This window comes from Orcinus orca, chromosome 9 (genome assembly GCF_937001465.1).
Source record: "Orcinus orca chromosome 9, mOrcOrc1.1, whole genome shotgun sequence".
Classification (NCBI taxonomy): domain Eukaryota; kingdom Metazoa; phylum Chordata; class Mammalia; order Artiodactyla; family Delphinidae; genus Orcinus; species Orcinus orca.
This window is the reverse complement of record NC_064567.1, coordinates 44655617-44676992: the sequence shown is the minus strand read 5'-3', so window position 1 is coordinate 44676992 and position 21376 is coordinate 44655617. Positions and strand designations below refer to the sequence as shown.

General features: G+C 41.1%; 1 protein-coding gene across 9 annotated transcripts in view; it reads right to left on the bottom strand.

Moving 5' to 3' along the window:
- PDE1C (phosphodiesterase 1C) overlaps nt 1-21376 on the bottom strand; it is a 556804-nt gene that overhangs the window by 18054 nt on the left and 517374 nt on the right. For 7 of the 9 annotated variants that reach the window (XM_049714457.1, XM_049714459.1, XM_004269926.4 and 4 more), the window contains one exon: nt 3930-3998. In XM_049714457.1, the coding sequence (XP_049570414.1) occupies nt 3930-3998 (69 nt within the window). Of the gene's footprint in view, nt 1-3929; nt 3999-11061; nt 17530-21376 lie in introns of those variants that run through there. The other 2 variants (XM_049714458.1, XM_004269928.4) reach the window with 1 other exon arrangement.

Genomic DNA, 21376 nt, shown 5'->3' with positions numbered 1-21376 from the left:
TAGGAGCAGAACTGCTGGGTGTTATGGTCACTCTATGATTAACATTTTAAGGAACTGCCAAACTGTTTTCCAAAGTAGTTGCACCATTTACATTCCCATCAGCAATATATGGTGGTACTAATGTTTCCACATCATTGTCAACACTTGTTATTATCCATCTTTTTTATTCTTGCCTTTCTAGTGCATGTGAAGTGGTATCTCACTCTGGTTTTGATTTGCATTTCCCTAATGACTAATGATGTTGAGCATCTTTTCACGTTCCATTTGCATATCTTCTTTGGAGAAATGTTTCTTCAAATCTTTTGCCCACTTTTTAATTGTCTTGTTTGTCTTTTTATTGTTGAGTTATAAGAATTCTTTACATATTCTGGATACTAAATCCTTATCAGATTTATGGTTTGCAAATATTTTCTTTCATTCATGAATTTTCCTTTAGTTTTCTTGATAATGGAACATTTTTAATTTTGATGAAGTTGTATTATTAATTTTTCTTTGGCAGCTTGGGCTTTCAGTATCATATCTAAGAAACCGTTGTCTAATTCAAGGTCATAAGGATATTTTCTTCTAAGAGTTTTATGGTTCAAGCTCTTTTTTTATATGGTTCCATCTGTACAATATGTTTGGTATAAAGACCTAAGGACTATCTTCCAACATTAATTCTCTTTTCAGCTGTGTTCTACCTTGAGTTTATACCACCAACTGTGTTTTTCTTTGTTTTAAAAAAATCCCAATGACTATATGTTTGTTTGCTTTTTTAAAATTATTATTAATTAATTTATTATTTATTTTTGGCTGCATTGGGTCTTTGTTGCGGTGCACGGGCTTCTCATTGCGGTGGCTTCTCTTGTTGTGGAGCACGGGCTCTAGGCACACAGGCTTCAGTAGTTGTGGCTTGCATGCTTAGTTGCTCTGCAGCATGTGGGATCTTCCCAGACCAGGGCTCGAACTCATGTCCCCTGCATTGGCAGGCGAGTTCTTAACCACTGCGCCACCAGGGAAGCCCTGTTTGTTTGCTTTTTAACATTTCAGATTTTGGATTGCTTCTTTTGCATATCTCTGTTCTTGTTTGGCTTCAGCATAATTTTCCTTTATTGGTTTTAAAGGATTTTTATTCCTCCGTTTGGCTCTTTGAGTATCCTAAAACATATTTTAAGTTGCTTGACAGCCTGCACCAAGAGCTTGTGGTAGAGGCATGTGCACTGTGGGAGGTAATGTGTGGCATTCGTGAGGTCACAAGGAGAAACAGCCGGCTGGCTGTCATTAAGAATGACGTGGAGGGCGTCTGCTAAACAAAGCATGGTTTATTATGTCAAGTGTTTTGAGAACGACCCACTCCACCTCCACAGGCTTTCAAGTGGTTGGAACTCAGATCCTGACACCCAATTTGGGACCACTTTAGACTGCAAAACTAAGGCCAAAGACAGGGTGGCTGAGACTCTGACTCAGAGGTCTTAGAATCCCAGCAGGCCAGCAATAGGTCCCTGGCATAGCAGGTGGGAACCAGGTTAGGTCTGCCTGTTCGTGCAGGTGTCCAGTATGTCAGAGGTCCCACCTGACCCAGGAATGTTATGACTTTACAAAGAAGAGCAAACACCATCACTACACACTGAAGTTGTTGGGTTTAGAAATGTTTTCCTCATAATGACTATAATCCTAAGATTATTAACCACAAACAGGGACAAGATGAAATGGGCTTCCAGAGACTACAGAGCAAGGTCTACTCAGTACTAAAAAACAGTCAGTATAGTTGTATAGTTATAGTTGTATAGCTGTAAGTTAGTATAGTTGATACAAATCCAATTTCCAAGATGAGCCTTCTTCTGAGGACGGCTGCTTTCTATCTAGTCATAAAGTAAATTGGATAGTGCTCACTCACACACCAGGGCACCCGGCCTCATAAACATTTATGAGCACAAAATATGTGCTCGTCACCTCAGCAGGCACTGGGATAAAAAAGAATAAGACAGTCCCTACCCTTGAAAAAGCCACCAATCAATGGTTAAAGGACTTATAAGCAAATAATTATACGTCAGCATTAATTCTACCTAGATAGTTTGGAGAGACTGCAAAGAGAAATTAACCAGAGGAGAAAAGGGTAAAGACTGTTCTAGGCAGAGTGAGAGGCAAGTAAGTTCAGGGGCTACTCAGTGGACACTGAGTCCAGCTGTTGGACTGGGGTAGGGACACTGCATTAAGTTGAGGCTGAAAAGGCAGATGGACATAGATTATATTTCAGCTAATCTAAGATGCCACTGATTATAAAGTGAACTATTATTTCATGTACAACCAAGAAAAAAATGCTGTTAATTCAATTATAACACCCCATTGCTTGCAAAACATTCCTATTTCAGAGTAGCTACAATGCAAGTCACTGTCCCTCTTTGAATGGATGAAGCATGGAAATTCCCCAAAGAAACAATGTAAAAGATAAATTAACATTAGAAAACATAGTTTTTTAAAGATAAACTAAATGCAAACAAAATATGAATATAATTTTTCTTATCAAATTAGTGAAGTATCAATGTTAGCAGTAGCAAGAGCAAAGTGAAATGGCAAACTCATTGCTAAAACTATAAAATAATACTACTTTTCTGGAAATCACTTTGACAATAATGGGTCAAGAACCTAAGTATGTACATACTCTTTGAGTCAGTAATTGTACCTACAGGAATCTGTCCTAAATCCATATTTACAGACTCAGAAGAAGACTTATGTACAAGAACGTAAAGTTATTAATGATAAAAAGGCAAGCTATATAAATGTCAGATTATTAATGAATACAGTCGGCCCCTTGTATCTACAGATGTGGAACCTGCAGTTATGGAGGGTTAACTGTGGGTGACTTGAGCATCCACGGATTCTGGTATTTGTGGGTAGTCCTGAAACCAATTCCATGGATGCTGTATATAAATAAATTGTGGCATAATCATATGAAATGTTAGTCAATCGCTGAAATAGTTTTAAAATATTTAATAACATGGGGGGAAGCTCATAATGTAATAGTAAATTTTAAAAGGGAGGAAACAAAACTCCATGTAGAGTATAATCTCAATCTAGGAAAAAAAGGTATTTAAGAAACACTGGAAGGAGAGGTAATCTTGATTAGCTCTGAGTGGTAGCATTTTGGCAACATCTTTCCTTCTTTTAATTTGTATTACTTTTCGATTTTTCTACAATGTCCATATTTACCTGTTATAATCTCTCCTTCCCTCCAAATAAATGTGTTTTTCCAAGTTTTACTTGGAACCTAATTTGCATAGAGAATGTAAGCCTATGCATGGAGACAGTGACCAATAGGTACCTCTCATATTAAATAGTGATTACACAGGATTGTCATGAATGCTTAAAATTTTCTAGTAAATGTTAGATAGGATCCAGTACAGATCGTCCATGACCTCCTTATTTCTCAATAGTAGATACTCGCTATGAGCACCCTCTATGAGTCAGTACTATGTTAAATTGATGAGTATTGTTTCTGATTCTTATTATCATGCAGACAGATGAGAAAACAGAAGCTCCAAGAAGCTGAATAAGTGTAGTGAGCCTGCACAGTGTGAACACGGCAAAGCTGAGATTTGAACCCAAGTCTCTCTCTCTCACCAAAAATTCATTCTTCCCCTGTGCCACCTGCCTCTCAAAGAAATACTTGCACAGCATGTCCCGATGAACCTTAAGGAAGATCAAGATTCTACTCTTTCCATCAGTGAGCAGGAGAGATTGTGAACCAACTATGAATATGTTATGTCCATTCTTGGGAGAACCTTACAAATGTGGATGACAGAGACAAAGCCCTCTGATAACATGGGGTCAACAGGATACACAAGGGGCCAGATTCCCCACTTATCAACTGCTAAACTCAACTCCTGAGAAACGGGTCCTCTCTGCTGTCTGTGATCAACTAAGATTATGAAGCAACGATATTTACCCACCTGGCAAGGTAAGGCGACTAGTGGAGCTAGTGCTTGGGGCTGGTGAGCCATGAGAATGCTTCTTTGTGCCTGTAAAGAGGAAAGAGAAGATGAGAAAGAATAGGATTGTGGACAGACTTTTCAGACCGGTAAATGCTCATGTGCAATGTTATCAAATGATCCATGAATTTGGGTCTGAAGACAACATTGAGAAGAAGGTTGGGTGAGGGTGTGGGAACAAAGCAGGGCATAGTCCATGGTCCAGAAAAGCCAGGAGCACATTACACGCACACATTACCTCTGTGCGTGTGATGGTTCTCGGTCTCCAGACTGGTCTGAGCAGGCGTGCACTTTAGGATCACCAGGGAAGCGTTCTAAATATGCAGTTACCTGAGCGCCACACCCAGAGATTCTGTGTTCATTGTACCGGGCTGGAGCTCTGGCACCCGGATTTTCAAAGCCCACCCCAGGTGATGCTAACGTGCATCCAGAGTGGAGAACTGCTGCTGTGAAAGGGAAAGTTCTGGATTTAGAAGTGAGAAGTCAGGGGTTTGTCTCTGCTTTGTCCCTATAGCCTTTACTCCCTATTGGACCTCAAGCAACAAACTTGACTTCTCTGGAACCTCTGAAGAGCTGTGAAGATGAAGTCTTCATCTGCAAAACGAGGGAAATGACAACAACTACATCCAAGTGTTCTGGCGAGAAATAAAGGAAGCGAGGTGAATTGTTCTGCAAAAGAACATTTACACATATGTGTGTGTGTGTGTATGTTTGTATATATATAATATATGCCTATACACACATACACGTATATATTATTTTATACATCAATATATGTATACACATAAAATGCACATACACATATATACATATATATTTTATCTATAAATGCAAATATTATTTGTTTATTCATTCGTTTCTTTGTTTATTTGGCCATACAGAGTGGGGCAAAAGAGGCCTGAAGGCCAGAATCCAGCAACATGACAAATGCCCGGAGTCTGAGCTGGCAGAAAAGCAGACAGAATTCTCAGGCAGAGGGTAGGCATGATTTAACGTCAAGTTATTTGTCACAAGTCCCCTGAACCTACGCAAACTTTTTGTAAAGTCTACTTTCCATGCAGAGGCCTGGCGTGAGTGGAGGTTGTGCTAGTCTGAGTGAACACAGTCATGGGTAAAGATAACAAGAGGACACACTGACTGATCTCGGCATCAGATGAAGCAGGAACTTGGGGTCCAGGTGAGGGATAAGCTTTCCCAACCCCGGAATAGCTGGTGAGATGTGAAGATATACACTAGGGATGGTGTTTGAGACTGTTCCATTTTAGTCTTAAAGAACAGGGTACTACCCCTGACATTCTGTGTTACTGTTAATTATTATTATCATTATTATTAGCAGTGGAAGTACCGTTAATAGTGTTAGTCATAGTAGTAATAATAGTAAAAATAGAGAACACGAAATTAATCCAAACACCTCAGACCCACAAAAACTGTTAATTTGCACGAGGTGAGAGAAGTGATATCTGGCAGAACTTTTAGGTCTTCATTTTCCAGATCTTGTAGATGCCCTGAATGTAAGAGTTGGGTGATTTTTATAAATATGGCTTCCAGGGTCATTTGCTGACCCACTGAAGGGGAACCTCCAGGGAATGGAGCCACAAGTTTGCAGGTCAACACGTACCCCAGGTGAGTCTAATGATCATCCATCCAACGGGGTGCTCAGACACTAGAGGTAAAGAGATTTACCCAGGGCTTCCCTGGTGGCGCAGTGGCTGAGAGTCCGCCTGCCGATGCAGGGGACGCGGGTTCGTGCCCCGGTCCGGGAAGATCCCACATGCCGCGGAGCGGCTGGGCCCGTGAGCCACGGCCGCTGAGCCTCCGTGTCCGGAGCCTGTGCTCCGCAACGGGAGAGGCCACAACGGTGAGCGGCCCACAAACCGCAAAAAAAAAAAAAAAAGATTTACCCAAAGTGATAAGTGGGGTCCGGGCCAGGGCTGCCTCACTGCACAGCTCCAGGGGGTGCCACTCACACTGTATCCTACAGGAAGAATGGTGGACCTGAGTATGTACCAAGCCAGCCCCGATCAAGGGCACTACCAGGGTGCAGATCCATAGCCGTTCCTGACCCACCAGAAACAACCTGTGTCCCACTGGATCCACCTCCACGGTGGGGAAGCCAATGATTCAAAGTGTTTATCCCTCCACTCACGGGATGTTTCACTTGTCTCACTGTCCCTTTCGGATAGGGTTTCTCTCGACAGATGCACACTGATATTTTGTCACATCGTTCTTTGCTGTCCTGTGCATGGTAGGATGTTTAGCAGCATCCCCGGCCTCTACCGCTAGGTGTCAGCAGCAAACCCCTCCTCACCCCCCCCCACCAAGCCCCCCACCGTCGTGATAATAAAAAATGTCCTCCAGACACTGACAAATGTCCCCTAGGAACAAAATTGCCCTCCGTTAAGAACCACTGCTTTAGGAAGGAGGCAGAGTTTAGGGTTTTTTATTCAGAGGTGTGACTCACAATTTGGCCACTTGGTCATTAGCATCAGTCACTGTCACATATCAGGCAGCTACCATGTTCTAGGCACCATATTAGTAACGGACAATTAAACGTACGTTAGTTATCTTTTCTGATACTAACTCTCTGATGATAGAATGATTCCTAATTTATGGAATTTGGAGACAAAGTGTAAGTAATTTTCACAAAGTTACTGAATGTTGGGGGGCAAAATTTAAGCCAAGATCCTTCAGAGTTTAAACCTAGAGAAACTTTTCCCAATGACTCTTGCTATTTCTTGACCAATCCGTTATCCAGGTTTCCTTCAGGTGCCGTCTTCCTAAATTTGCCTACACATAAGAACTACCTGGGATTATTAACAAAAAGGAAAAAAACCCCAGATTCCCTAGCCCAGCCAAGCACTAGTGAGCCAGCATTTCTGGAGGGGCGTAGATCTTTCACAAGTGTCCCAGGTGATTCTGATCTTCAGGGAGGCTTGGAAAACCTTATGTGATAGAAATTTCCTTCTTTAACTGCTGGAAAATAGGGCACTCTGCTTTCCACAGATACCCTCATGAAGCTGAGAGATCAAATGTAATGTGACCTAAATGAGCACTTAAAAAACTGCAAAGCAGTGAATGACGACAAGCTTTTAATGGTGTTACCTGTAGAAATATTCACTATTGCCAGGTTATTTCATAGAAATGCTTGGCGCAATTAAAGTCACCTATCTAGGGACTTCCCTTGTAGCGCACTGCTTAAGAATCCACCTTCCAATGCAAGGGATACGGGTTCGATCTCTGGGCCGGGAAGATCCCATATGCCGTGGAGCAACTAAGCCCGTGCGCCACCACTACTGAGCCTGCGCTCTAGAGCCCGTGCTCTGCAACAAGAGAAGCCACTGCAATGAGAAGCCCGTGCACAGCAACGAAGAGTAGCCCCGCTCACCGCAACTAAAGAAAAGCCCGCATGCAGCAATGAAGACCTAACGCAGCCAAAAATAAATAAAAATAAAATAAATAATTTTTTTTTAATGACCTATCATGAGCTTCCCAAAGCCTGACGCTTGATGCATTTTTCTTGGGGCAGCTTTTCATTCCCTTGGTGTCTCCTTTGCAGATAGTGAATGAGACAGAAAACTCTGGGGGCCGTGGGTCAGTGGAAGAGCAGAGCTGCAAGCCCTCTACCAATGCGGTTATTTTCTCTGTATGCTTGACGAAATGCCCAATATATCAGGAAAAGGGAGAAACCACGTGCGCCTCTCCTAATCGTGAGTCACAAACAGGTAGCAGGCAGAGACGCATAAAATAAACCTGTTGGCAATTTCTCCAGACCATCAGGTGGCTCCATGGACCATTGGGGGAGGTTAGGCTCTGAGTCAGCCTCCCATGGGCTCCCTGTTAAGTCAGGTTGTGTCCCTGAAATCATCTTCCACTCCATAGCCACCAAATAACCTATCACTTTACTCAAAGTTCCGTTCATGGGAATAATACCCAGCTTATCTAAGTTTCATTTTCTAAAACCCTTCACCCTCCCTTGCTCCCATTCCCAGGGAACACATCAGAAATTGAGCTGGAAGATCCATGTTCAGATCAGCTTTCAAACTGACCCCTACTGTCCCAGGCTGGTGGACACATAAACCTCACTCTGGGATTTATTATAGAAATCTACCTGGGATGCTGCTCTGTGAGTGACTCAGAATTCACTCTGTAAGTGCTTTTCAATCCTGGCTCCACATTAGGATGGTCTGGGGAGTTCTAAAGAAAATATGCTGATACCTGGGCCTCCCCCTAGACATGCCGTTTCACTGATCTGGGATGGGGCCCGGGTGAGCCTGTCTGCAGCCAGGAGTGAGAAGCAGTGTACCCAGTGAATACCTGTGGAAGACATTTCTTTCAGCTGTAAGGGAAGTGTTCTTTCTTCTGAGGAACTGGCGTGCTTTATCCTCATGAATGATGTGAATCTTGTAAATGGTTTCTTTTCATTTTTATTTAGGTTTCCCGGAAACTCAGACCCAATTTATGATCTAATGCTGGGAACTGGGGAGGCCTATTCAGCCTGCATGACCGTACACTAACGTTTGCCCTGTTTGACTCAATCTACACTAGCTTGACTTCCTGCCTCTGGTTTTATTCTGCAGCCTTCATTTTTTAAAAGCAAATTGGTTATATTTATGTGATTTTAGACTTCTGAAATATTTTGTAAATGAGGTAAGGAAAATAAAAACATGAATAAACAACTACATCAGTGCTGACATTGTGCTAAGTTCCATTTTCCTCATTCATAAAAATTTAAAAACATCAATTTCAGGATGTCATTGTGAGGACCAAGTGAGAGAACTTAGCAAACTGAAGTGCGATAGAGTGTGTGTTATCAGTTTATATTCAAAAGAAAGGTGTGTGTGTGTGTGTGTGTGTGTGTGTGTGTGTGTGTGTGTACAGTAGCTAATATGTCATCTTTGGGAGAGAAGCACTTTAAGGTCACGCATTACATTGTCCTTGACCCAGAGCATGTGAATGTTCAAGGAGTAAACAACCCAATCAGTCAGCTCGGGGCAGAGATGTCAACACAGCAGCTTGTGTGACTGGAAGTATCTTTTGACAAACGAATAGCTTTCAGATATTTCAAATTAATGTCCTTGGTTGGTTCAGCTAAAGGGCAACAAATCCAATTCATCAGGAGTCTGGAGAAGAGGATGAAAGTGACAACCAAGGCTGCCTGCCTTGGGGCAAATACACACACCTAAGACTCAGGACGTGAGGGTAGCACTAAACCCAATGATCGGCAACTTGACCTCAATTAATTTCCCTCTGCAACGTAAGATTAGCACGGCCAGGCCCAAGCCTGCCGGAAAAGGTGATTTAAAAGCCCTTGAGACCTAGCGTCATCCTTAGTAACGGTCCAACAATAGCAATGTTGTTACAACACAAGCAGGTCCCAAGGCAGAAGTGGGTGCTGAAGGACTAAAGTAGGAAAAGTGTCTGTCAGTCTACTGTGCATTTTCACTCTCTTTCTTTTAGCCTATTGCAGTGTCTGCCTTTAGACACCCACAACATTTGATAACCGTTGCTGAGCACGTCCACCAACATTTTCTCTGTGTTCCATTTAGGGGGTGGCAGAGATCAACGAGCTAAATGAATCGTTATCTTTGCCCCTTTGCAGCCTTGACAAAAGGGCATCAAGAGAAGTCCACGTTCTGCTTAGGGCTGTGGAATCTCTGAAAGTTTGGAGGGCTTCAAGCCCACCTCCTGTACTTTCCTAAGAGTTGTTTTCCAACAGAGTATAACCTAGAGCAGCATAGGCAGAGTGTTTGATAACATTTCTCCTCCACAATACATGAATACCATGCTTTCTTTTGTGTGACCTGATCTCTATTCATCACAAAGAACAATGATCAAAAACATAAGAGCTATTCAGACATGCAACGTTATATGCTATTTAAATACGGCCGTTTTAATATCTGAATATGCCTTGGGATTGGGTATATGAATGAGGAGTCTGAAAAAAGGTCCACGACCTTTGACCCAGTATTCTAAGAATTCTTCCAATGGAGATATTCAGAAATGCGACAAAGCCTTATGTACAAAGAGCCCCGCTGCTGTTATTTACAACTTCAGAAAATAAAAGCATATAACTTAATTGTCCAACAGCAGACAGGCAGTTAAGTAAACTTCACTAGAGCCACAAAATGAAAAATTATGTTGCAATTGAAATTATATTAGTAAAGAGTTTTTTTAAATGGGTAATGCTTACAATCCAATGTTATGAGAACAAACCATAATACAAAATTAAATATATTGTACTGTATGGCCTCAACTGTGTAAAAACACATAGCAAAAGACCATTGGGAAGTAAAGAACTGACACTGAATGGGGTATTAAAATTGATTTTAATTTTATTATACTTCTCTATATTTTTCAAAATAAGTTCTGTTTTTGGCTCTCAGGAAAAAAAAAGGAATTGAAAAAAAAAGTGTTTCAATGCATGGCCGCTTGGGAGGAACATCCCAGCCTCTTTAGTCAGTAATAACCCAGTGGAGTTACTGCAGAGGAACAACATACTGAGGTGGTCCAGATAAGGGGGTGGTACTTGTGTAATATGCACCATCACCACTAGGGGTGCCTCTTAGTGGCTGGTTTGAAGGCTGGACGCCATTCACTATATTAAACCATGTATGTATGCTCACAAATAGGGGTAATGACTAGTCCCTCGTCAGACTCCCTATGTTTGTAGCTGGAGAGAAAGAAAATATTGCCAGGTAGCCCTTTCTACCTGAGGGAGAAGGAAAAGGAAAAAATGTTTGGAATTCAAAAACTAGCATCGTAGGAATGTAAAACTGTATCGTGGTACCCAGAAGAAAACTGAACATATGGAAGCCAGCCTAATTCCTGGAACACTGACATTTCTTATGCCTCCAAGGAGCTTCTGATAGCCCATCCACTCATCCCTCAAAAAAGATTATATGAGACGCGATACACTGTGTATATCTTCAGTGTGCAGGCAAAAGCACTTGGTACCTGGATATTGCTTGGCATTTGGAAGAATACAAAAGAGACAGATGGCTGAGTGAGTCTGGACAGCCTCCTATCTGGGACAGAACATTGACAACAATGAAAAACATTAAAGTGAAGAAAAACAGCCTTTTCATTTTTCAAATTTCAATAGAGAGGTTAACTCATTGTTTTTATTTGGTAATCAGAAGAACATACAAGTACTTATTCATTACTAGGTGCTGGGGGAAAATTATACATTGAGGGACTGTCTGCCTCATCTGTGCAAAAAAGATTTACAATAAACACATAATTTATTGAGAGCAGTTTAGCATATTCTGTTTTACATGAATCCCTATGATTTATTTTTGCATTTAGAGATGTGAGGCTATGGCATTTGAATAGTTTCTTTTAGTACAGACCAGCATCACAGGGAACAAAACACTTTTCTTAAAATGGATGGTCATTCTCTTGCAAATTGCAACCTGCATTTTATCTGCTAAAGACATATTTCACATCATGGAAGTACATTCTATCACTGCCATACAATACAAAGTCCCTTTTATCATCTTCCCTTTTGGAAGACCTTTCTCAGAACACATCTAGAAATACCTTCCTTATTCCTGAAAAGAACTATTTATTCGGCATGATTTGGATTGAGGTTCGGGGTTTTGATTCTGCTCGCCTCCCTCTTTTGAGTCCTGTTAAACATTCTTGATTTTAATCCAGACATCTCCCCGAAATCCAGCTGAACAGCAGCAAGATCTCAGGCTGAGGAGATGAGCTGAGTTGGTGGCCAGTGCCCTAGTAAGGAAAGGTCTAGAGGCCCACGGTGAGGGCTTAACATCCCAAGGAGAAAAACCCTGTACAAAAATTGTGCCGTAGACTGAGAAGAGATAATAAGAGCATTATGTTAGGCTCAAAGTGAGTCACCTTACTTTGGGTAATGGATATCCCATGAGGATTTCCTTTTTCCTGCTTCCTTTCCCCAAACTATTCCCTCCTCCCCATCTATTCATACCCCATCCCTGGCCCACAACCTTTCCTCATGTGGATCACACTGGAACAAGATAATTTTGTTCTTTCCATTATTTTGTGTTTCCATGTGCTAAAAAGAGGCTGCAAGCAGAATGGCTTGCCTGGACAGAGGCAAAAGAAGGAATTTGCAAAAGGTATAAAAATGAGCGAAGAAAATAAGGAGAGAGAAAAAGTATGAAAAAGTGAGAGAATGCTGAGATTAGGTGGAGGGAGGAATCTGGCTGTACAGCGGGCACCAGAGTTGATAAAAACCTAACCGAGCTCTACAAATGAAAATAGCAAATATTTAAAAAATTTTTTTACAGCATATAAAATTTTATAAAAATATCATCAAAGCAAGAAAAAAGGAAAATTTATACAGTTCTATCTCTAGAATCAGTTACTGGACAATACCTATGGCTGTAGATTTTTACTATAAATCTAGGCTTATTGGTGTGCGACTATATTCTGTACCATCACACATATATCCACTCAAAGACAAGGACACTAGTACACAAATACCTACCCCAAGACAGATCACCACAGAGAAGCAAAAACTGTACAAGGGTATGCCTCCAGGGCAAGCTATTGAAAAGCCATTCCACAGCCATTGGGTTTTAATGGGCTTTATTTTAAATGAGTTCTCCTGCACTGTAACCTGACAGAGAAATGCTTCTGTTGTCCAAAAGCCAGCTTCCATGAAGATACATGGGTGAGGTTCAGCAAACATGACTGAAGCTGACAGCTTCCAAGATGGCAATGACTGGCCTACTACAGCAAGCATTAAGCCCCAGAAATGGTGAGGTCTCCCCAATGGAGGCTAAGTGTGCCCTGAGTGAGGTGAAGGGCCCACACACCACCCCTTGGTTCAGTGGATGGCTATCTAGGCTGGGTTCAAGTTCATTTAGTGAAGCCAGCCATTGTCAGTGTCAATCCATTTCTGCTTGAGAACAGAAGCCAGAATAAATGTCAATTCATTTCAAATATGTCTGCCAATATTTTAAAGAAAAAAATGGATGAGGTGGAGGGGCGTTAGTTAAAATAGTCAGGACTTAATAATGTTGAAACTGACTTTCCTGAACCTTTCAGTCCAGGTCTCCCACTGCACCCCACTCTTGTTCAATGTAAAAACAAGATATTCTTTTGATGAAACAATCGTTGTTTATTGCAGATTTCCTGGAGGAGCATCCAGGCTTTTGCAAATGTCCAATGAAAACATCCAGAGGACTTCTTCCCATTTTCTAAACTTCCCTGGACCCAAATTCACTTACCAGATGAACCCTGTCTAATGTCCTACAGGCTGTTACCATTCTAATTCTGCCATCATCTCTGTGCCCACCAGTGTGTTTGATGAGAGGAAACCTTAACAACGGACATCTGGTCTTGGCAGATAATGTGTCTCTTGGTTCTCAGAGGGATATTTTATACAAATATTCTGCTGTTCATTACAATTTTTTCAAGTTCATTTTCTAAATGATAACGAGGCCTTTAATCATGGATCACTATCAGTGAATTACAAATATTACTTTCCACTTATTCACAAAGAAGAGCCAATATAACATCATTATTGCAACGTTATTTCTTTACCATCCAACTTTGCTGTGGTTCAGTACTATACCGACCATAATGTTGGCAGAGCACTGATTCCCCAGGCTGCACATATAGATGCTTTTACTCGCTTCAAGAAAGTCTATTTTGGATTTTAAATGTTACAACTTGGATTATAAATCAATCCACTGGTAATCGTGTCATCATTCCTTTTGGAAGTGAATTTTCATATAAATCCTGTTTTGGTTTGTTTCTGTTTTTGTTTTTTCATTTGTTTGTTTTTCTTAAACCCAAAAACCATAGAGAAGTTTTATTTTCATAAACTTGGCACTGCTAATTTCCCCCATACTACTTGCAGTTTCCTGTCCCTTATAATAAGCTATCTGTGTCACTAGGGTATGTCTGCACATACTTAGAAGATAAGCCTTTAGCAATACACTTGACATACAGAAGACGTTGAGTGCGTTTTCAGGTAAACTTGAACTTTGCACTCACAGGTGGCTAGTGGAATTCAGCTGGACGGTTCTGCATGTGTTTCCTGAACGCTGACTGTATGCCAGGCCCTGTGGTGGGCCAGTGGTGCAAATCCTGTTGGGATGTGTGGGAATCTTGCAATAAGAATGAAGTTTATTTCCTAAAATCCCCTTTATGGGGGACATAATGCTACATACATAGGTTTTAATCTCCGAATCTTCTCTATCTCGTTATGAGAAAAAGATTTTGTGCCTTTTTTCTTTTGTTTTCCTCCTTATTCCATGGGGAATGTTATGAAGTCATTTCTACCATGTAAGTCTCTGCTGAAAGGTTAAGAATAGAAGAAAACATCTTACATATTCTTCCTATCTATCTAAAGACAATTGATCCATGACAGAAGTGACATTACAAGACCAGCAACCTTACTCCGAAAATATGGATTACAAAATTGGTCTCCATCTTTTTATTTGCTGTCTCACATCTTGTGATAATAATGCTCTTTACTTTCTATTTTTCATATTTACTAGAGGCATCACTTCAGGTGGAAAATATAATATAATGGCTTTAATTCTGCAAATGAAATGAACAGATGCACTAGATTGTTCTTTGGCTCTCAGATGTCTAGATATCATTTTATTGTTTAAGTATATCAGGTCCTAAATGGGATACTGTCAGATGTCTTCAATGCTTTTTAAAAGCTCCAGGAATGAAATGGACATAGGAAGAAAATCCATTTGAATTTAATGGGTTAGAAATGAGTCTCTTGCCTGCTGCCATAAACAACTAGGGCTCATAACCTAAGAAAGGTGGGCGTGAATAAAAGCTGGAACAAAGACCCGCCTATGGTTCGGTCATTATGGCAGCAAAACATACTGCATCAACAAAACTTGGCTGTAGAGCTAGCTGGTGACATGGGGGCCCAAACTCAAGGGCTAACTCCATTTGTCACTTTCTACTCAGGGACATGTAGAACTGGTGGTTTGTCAATGGTGGGAATATTCCTAGTACTTTCCCCACATACCAGTTAATTCTTAACTCAGGTGTGTAAGCCTTTGCTTTTTAAGTGACAGTGGAACACAGAGTAAGGTGTCACAATCCGTGCAATGGAAGAATGTGTCTTCCACTTCACTGCTCAACTTGGAGGAAGCTGTTTCTAGAGAATGGAAAGACCACAGCAAGTGAGCTAGAGCTCTGGAAATACTGTTCTTCCAGTCAATACCGTTGTCTTACCAGCTCCAGTATCAATTTATAGCACAGTAATACATTGTTTTTTATTTAAAAAAATAGATAATTTTGCTTTTTTACTCAATGTCCCTTCAAAACACTTTCTAAGGATTTAAAAATAAGAGTTACATGATGCTTTTGTTTTTCCACGCTGAGAGTTCCAAGCAGAGTGCTATCCTGAATAAAATTCTCTTCCCACCTTTTTCCAGCTAAATTAATGACTTAAAGCAAATGTAAAACATTTCCATCTTTATTGGTGCTAGACAAAACGGCTATATTCCTATTTCTTTTTCAAATATTGTTTAGTCTTGATTGAGTATAAAAGGGAAGCTGCACCTTTCTAGTTTGATTGGTTGCAAAGCTCTACATAGAAAAATACAGAATTGAAGTGAGGTCAAAAGTTCAGGTTCCACGGTCAAGAACTGACATGCACTGGTTGTATTTCACTTCTATTTAAAACCACCTCAAAGAGCATAGTTTGCAAATCGATGTCCCATGCATTGAATGCAGTTAGTTCATAGGGATGTTTTCTTTGGCCAGCACTGTGTTTGTAAGTTTCTGAATTAGTTGCCAATATTAAAAAATTTGGAGGGGGTTTACATAAAATCTTAGGTATCTAGGACCCTCATTCCCACATAGCACTGATCCCGTAGCTGCCAGCCACTGCCCCCTTGGGGCAGTGCATGCCCTCCCCACTTCCCCCCTACTGCTCCTCACTGGCTCTCTGATACCCAGGCCCACGATGAATTACCATTTATCGCAATCATTCTGATATTACAGCTTGCTGTACTCATTTACTTGACCTGCTGAGCTCCTGTTTTGAATTTGTGACCACATGACTTACTGTGGTCACTGTGAGGAAAACAGGAGAAGCAAGAGAAAAATCTGTTATTACCAAGCAAAATGGAAATCTGATCTAAGAACCCTGCTCAAATATCAGTACACGACCGTGCATTCCACACCACAGAGTTCTCCAGATCTTTCTGTTGGGGAATATTTCAGTGAGACAAAAGGCCTGGTAGACGACATACACAGTCTCCTTTCTGTCTGAAGAAATACCAACCTGTTGCCTTAGTACTGAGACGAGTTTTTAAATGTTTGCTTTTGTGTTTTCCATGTGGAAATTAAATCTGCAACGAGGAATACAGTTAAGCCTACCGTCCGGCTCTCTCTCTCTTCCTATTTGTATTCCTCTTCCATCACCAGCCTATTCATGTGATTTACCCTTAGGAAGGACTCAAAGATTCCTCTGTGAACCACAATTCCATTTTAAGAATCAGTTTCATTCAAATCACACCACTTAGATCCACAAAATTCCTTGACTTGCACTCCACTGGATCCCATTCTTGATTTGGTTTCAGGGGGCTGTACTTTTTGTCTCTTTCCCTGTGACAGCCACTATTCTTATTTTTGATTCGTGCTATTAATCATCTCCTATCTGGCATTTCTAAAGGCTCATTAAAATGAAAAAAAAATTATTGGACATATCTTCCTGATACTAATTCCCTTAGCACTTCCCTGAATAGAAAGAAGAACAATTAGGTCAAACCATAAATATTCAAAAGAAGAGGACCAGCCAGTGGTAAAAAATTCAGTAACCATTTAGTCATGGATGCTACTCAGTGAAAACACTGGGTTTCCCACCTGAACGATATGGTCACAAGCTGAAACATTCAGGTTTGTATTAATGAATGCACAGGTAAATTAAGCATCAAATAAAGAAGAGGAAAATCTCCTTTCTTATAAAACAGAAAGTATTTCGTATTATATAATGGGAAGAAAAGCATGGGAACAAGTTCTAAGTCTGGAAGAAAACTGGAGAGAAAGAACGTTCCTGACTCAGGAAAGGAACAACCAGAGACTGAAATCATCATCTTAGCTGCGATGAAGGCCAGCTTGGCTGCATCCACCATCAGCAACCAGTGCAAAAATAACAACACATAAAGAAATACGGTGGCAATTCCTGTGTGTGTGTGGCTTTCTCAGGCCTCTCCCAGCGTTTCCAGGGTGTCCGTTCCCATCAGGCCAGACAGGTGCCTTGAAAGCCAGGGCATTAGCAAAGGATTTTGAGGAAGTCCCTTCATGTGCTGTTTCTGTTTGTGCAAAAATCGGAAGTTGTGTTGTTTGCTTGGGCTGCGGGGGTTCCCCCAGAGTTCTAAGACCTCAGACCAGCTCCAGGCAAGTCACCTCCTGGGAGGAGATGGCATGAGAGAAGGCCAAGTGCAGGGGTGGGGCTTGCTTCTGAAAGTTGTACACCTTCCCCAGATACAGGTCTTTGTGGAGGGAGAAGAGAATGAAGAAGCTCAGCTAAAATGATGCAAGACATTGGCAGCCTCTCTTATTGTCTATGAGGTGTTTTACTCTTCTGAATCTGAAAAAAAGAAAAAGAAAAAGAAAAGTGTCAATGCTGCCTTTCCCCCCCTTTCTCAACCCTCCAGGTCTGAGAAGAAAATCTGAGGGACAAAAAAAAGAGGGATCAATTACACATTTCAATGCTAGTCACTGCTGTCTCCTTTGTAACACAATCCTTCTATTCATAAAGGGGAAATCTCAGTGGAGAATTTTAAACACTAGTTACGTTGGAAGCCTTAATAGTTGCTTTAAACTAAAGCATCAAATATTTGGTTCATGCAGTATGGGTTTTACGACGTCTTATTTTGCAATCAGGATGACAGTGACTGCCAGATCTGATCTGGTCAATTTGCCTCTGGGGTCAGTGGGACTGGATTCAACTAATCCCAATCATTTCCATACCAAAGCAACGTTCCTCTATCAGGATTCATAGCTATCTGCAGGAAGATGTTCTGCCCCAGACTATAGACTCCTTGAAGGCAGGGAAAATATCTTATCTTTATAACTCTTTTTGCATGTAGTGCAATGCCTGACACACAGCATATGCTTAACAAATGCTTCCCCAAAAGATTCAAGGCAAGATGCGCCCCAGCTGAAATCACTGTGCGAATGGATAAATCACCTGAAGTCTCTACGGGGCCTGGAGTGAGGTGGTGGAAGACCAAGATTGAAACAGGACTCATGAATGGAAAGAAACCACCTTGGATTTTCTTTTCACCTGGCTTATTCGATAACATGTAACCTCAACAGACTTGGACAGGATTTTTAAAAAGCAAACAAACATAAATTATTATGATTACGGTTGCTTCCCCTAAGTGCTGTGTGCTCTCCAAGTCAGCATGCCTCAGAGTGAGAGAGGATTCCCTCCTACGCAAGGTTCCAGAGGGACAGGAGACTTTAAAAAGAATAACATCATCATCTCCAGAAATGTTAGGAGTCATTAGAGGACAAGGAAATTTTCCATTCAACTTTAAAGACTAACACTCTCCTAAATAAGACTTGGTCGAAATTAGGTACAAACCAGTTGGGAGACAGGAGAGCCCTTTCCGATCTATTGTAATTACGGTCAATTCTCAAATTTTCAGGGGCCACTGACCCAGACCTCCTGCGGTTCCTCTTTCTTCATTCTGGTCTTGTGAGTGTTTACTCTCCATTAGCACCTTCACCCATTTGGGAGAAATAACAGAAAAAAGAAAAACTTCTGGCCAATCACTTTACTCTGATTCTAGTAGGATCGGTGAGGGAAGTTGCCAGTTGCCTCATTGGAACTTGCCAGGGAGGGAAAGAGGTGAAACAAAAGCTGAAATCATGGATTAGAAATTTTCCATTGTTTCTGATTGTCTCTATGTAGTTTGGGCCACAAGCGAATTGCAAGACAGGGCCTCTTAGTGCTCTGGCCCTGTCATTATCAATTTGGGGTCATAGGTAATGAGACTCCTTTTAGATGGTCATTATAGTATTAATCACCTTAAGAGATGTCCCCAGGCCCTCACATATAAAACCCAATATATTGTTACGATGATATAAGGTTAATCTTTTACTAAATGATAGATTGGTCGGAAGGAAGTGAGGATGGATAGCTGGAGATGGCTGACAAGGACCACTGTTACACCCAATGAGCTCCAATGTGCCAAGAAGGAAAGTGACGCACCTCCTGTGACATACAGCCTGGGTTAGCAGAGGCCCGCTGTCCAGACTGTTGTGTCCCAGAGGTGGAAGAGGTACATCCAGGGTGTGTGAATGGAACCCAAAGGCCCCTGAGAGGAGATCTTCCTCCCTTGCTAGTCATTGCTTATGGGTGAAATGGTGGAGTGGCCAGCTATGGGTCTCTACCCGCCCCTCCTCGGCCTTCTGGTCAAGGGACAGAGGAAAGGAGTTGGTCAAGGAGTGGCAAAAAGGGGTAAATAAAGGCAGCCTGTATGTTTAAGCTGTGCCTGTGTTCACTGTCATTAAATACGACCAACATAAAAGAACAAGAGGCAGATACTCTGCAGCTGGGTCTGTGACCTGAGTGACTGTTCCCAGCCTTCCCAAACACATGCTTTCTCTAAAAAACTTCCTCGTAGGGCACTCACCCCTATGGTGGCTAGTATCATATCTATCTGCAGGAAGATATTCTACCTCAGACCGCAGACTCCTTGAGGGCAGGGAAAATATCTTATTTATCTTGATAACTCCTCTTGAATGTAGTACAATACCTGACACACAGCACATGCTCAACAAATCATTAGTTTTTCATTGAAAGGAAGTGAATTGAATAAGCATGAAGTGGATGGGACAGATAAAGGTGTAATGATGAATAGGAAGTCGCTCTCCAACCTTTTTCTAATCCTGACTTTCATAGTGTGACGTAAAAAGGAAATCATAATTACATTGATTTTACAATTTATTCAACAGCAAATTATGATATGTCAAAAATGTATACTCCTTATGAAGAAATAGCCCCACTGTGCATGGCTCTTTGTGGGACTAAGCTCCCAGAGAAAAGAGCACCTGTCATCCAGGTGGCTTTGACATGGTTTGTAAATCTCCTCACTCCACACTTCCTCTCCTCAACTTCAAATGGCATAGACTTGCTCTGTTGTGTTTTGGTTTCATGTATATGTTTTCAATGTAAACTAAAATTGCATAAGCATTTAAAACAAAAATTGGGTAAGACTACGAAGTATATAAAAATGAGGATCTAAAAACAAAATGTGAGAAGTCACTCTGTATTGATACGATTTACGCGACTATTTTTGTTACAGCGGCTTTGAATTCCACTGATTGTGAGTCTATGTTGGCTTGGCCACAAAAAGTGGTTAAACTCCCTCATCTTTTTAAGAGTGACTGATGAACTGAGATGGAAATTATCTTCACCCAACTTGAGAAAATTCAAGAAAATATCTAAATAAGTGCTACCTCCTCACCCGCCCCTGGAAGAAAGACTTCTCACATCTCATAGAGGGGTAGCCATGGGGGCTCTGAAGCCTGAAGTGTGTGGTGTATGAATTCACAGAAATGTATTTACTCTAAGGGAATGAAGAGCCAAGAATGTTCCAGCAACTTAATTTAGAAAATAGGAGATGGAGACTTACAACAATGTGGCCTTACTCCTCCCTTCTCAGGCTACTCCTGAAGGTAAGTGGAGATGCTACAGAAAACCATTTGGTTTAAAGATAGTTGTTTTAAAAAGAGGCTTAAAGTTCGAGTTTGATTTGACTCTAAAAATGTGTTTAGCAATCATAATGTTTATTACTAGATCACAAGCTGATCACAAGCTAGCAGGCCTCATAGAATCTGGCACTGGGTTTTAAAAACATCTGTAAACACTTTTCTTTTTCATTGTCTTGGGTTTGATATTTTTACAGCCTGATTCAACTATCACCCAAGCTCAAAAGTAAGCTGACTTGGCTGAGCACAGAGCTGGGATTTAAATCAGATTTTCAAGTCCCAGAAACCCTTCCAGACCTGCCTCTCTGTGGAGTCAACTTTCGACGAAAACAACAAAGTGATACTGTAAGCAACAGAAAGAGTTGTAAAAGGCTAAATAGGAAAAAACCAAAAAACAAAACCCAGGGAAGAATAAATGTGGTAAAACCAAACCCAATTTTAAATGTTGAGTAGTAGGATTTCTGTGGGGCTTATAAGCAGGTCTTGGTTTGGTTTTGTTTCTTAATAATGAGGAAATACTAAAAACAAAAAAACAAACATTGTCTGAGAGATAGCTGTTAAGATTTACCCAGGCATTGTTTTCACTCTTCTAGGTCATAAGTGCAAGACAGGTATTTTAAATGGTTACCACCAAATACCCCAACATATGCATCCATGCTCTCTCCCTGCCCAAAATGACAGAGGATATGATTATATTAGGATTATTCTATATT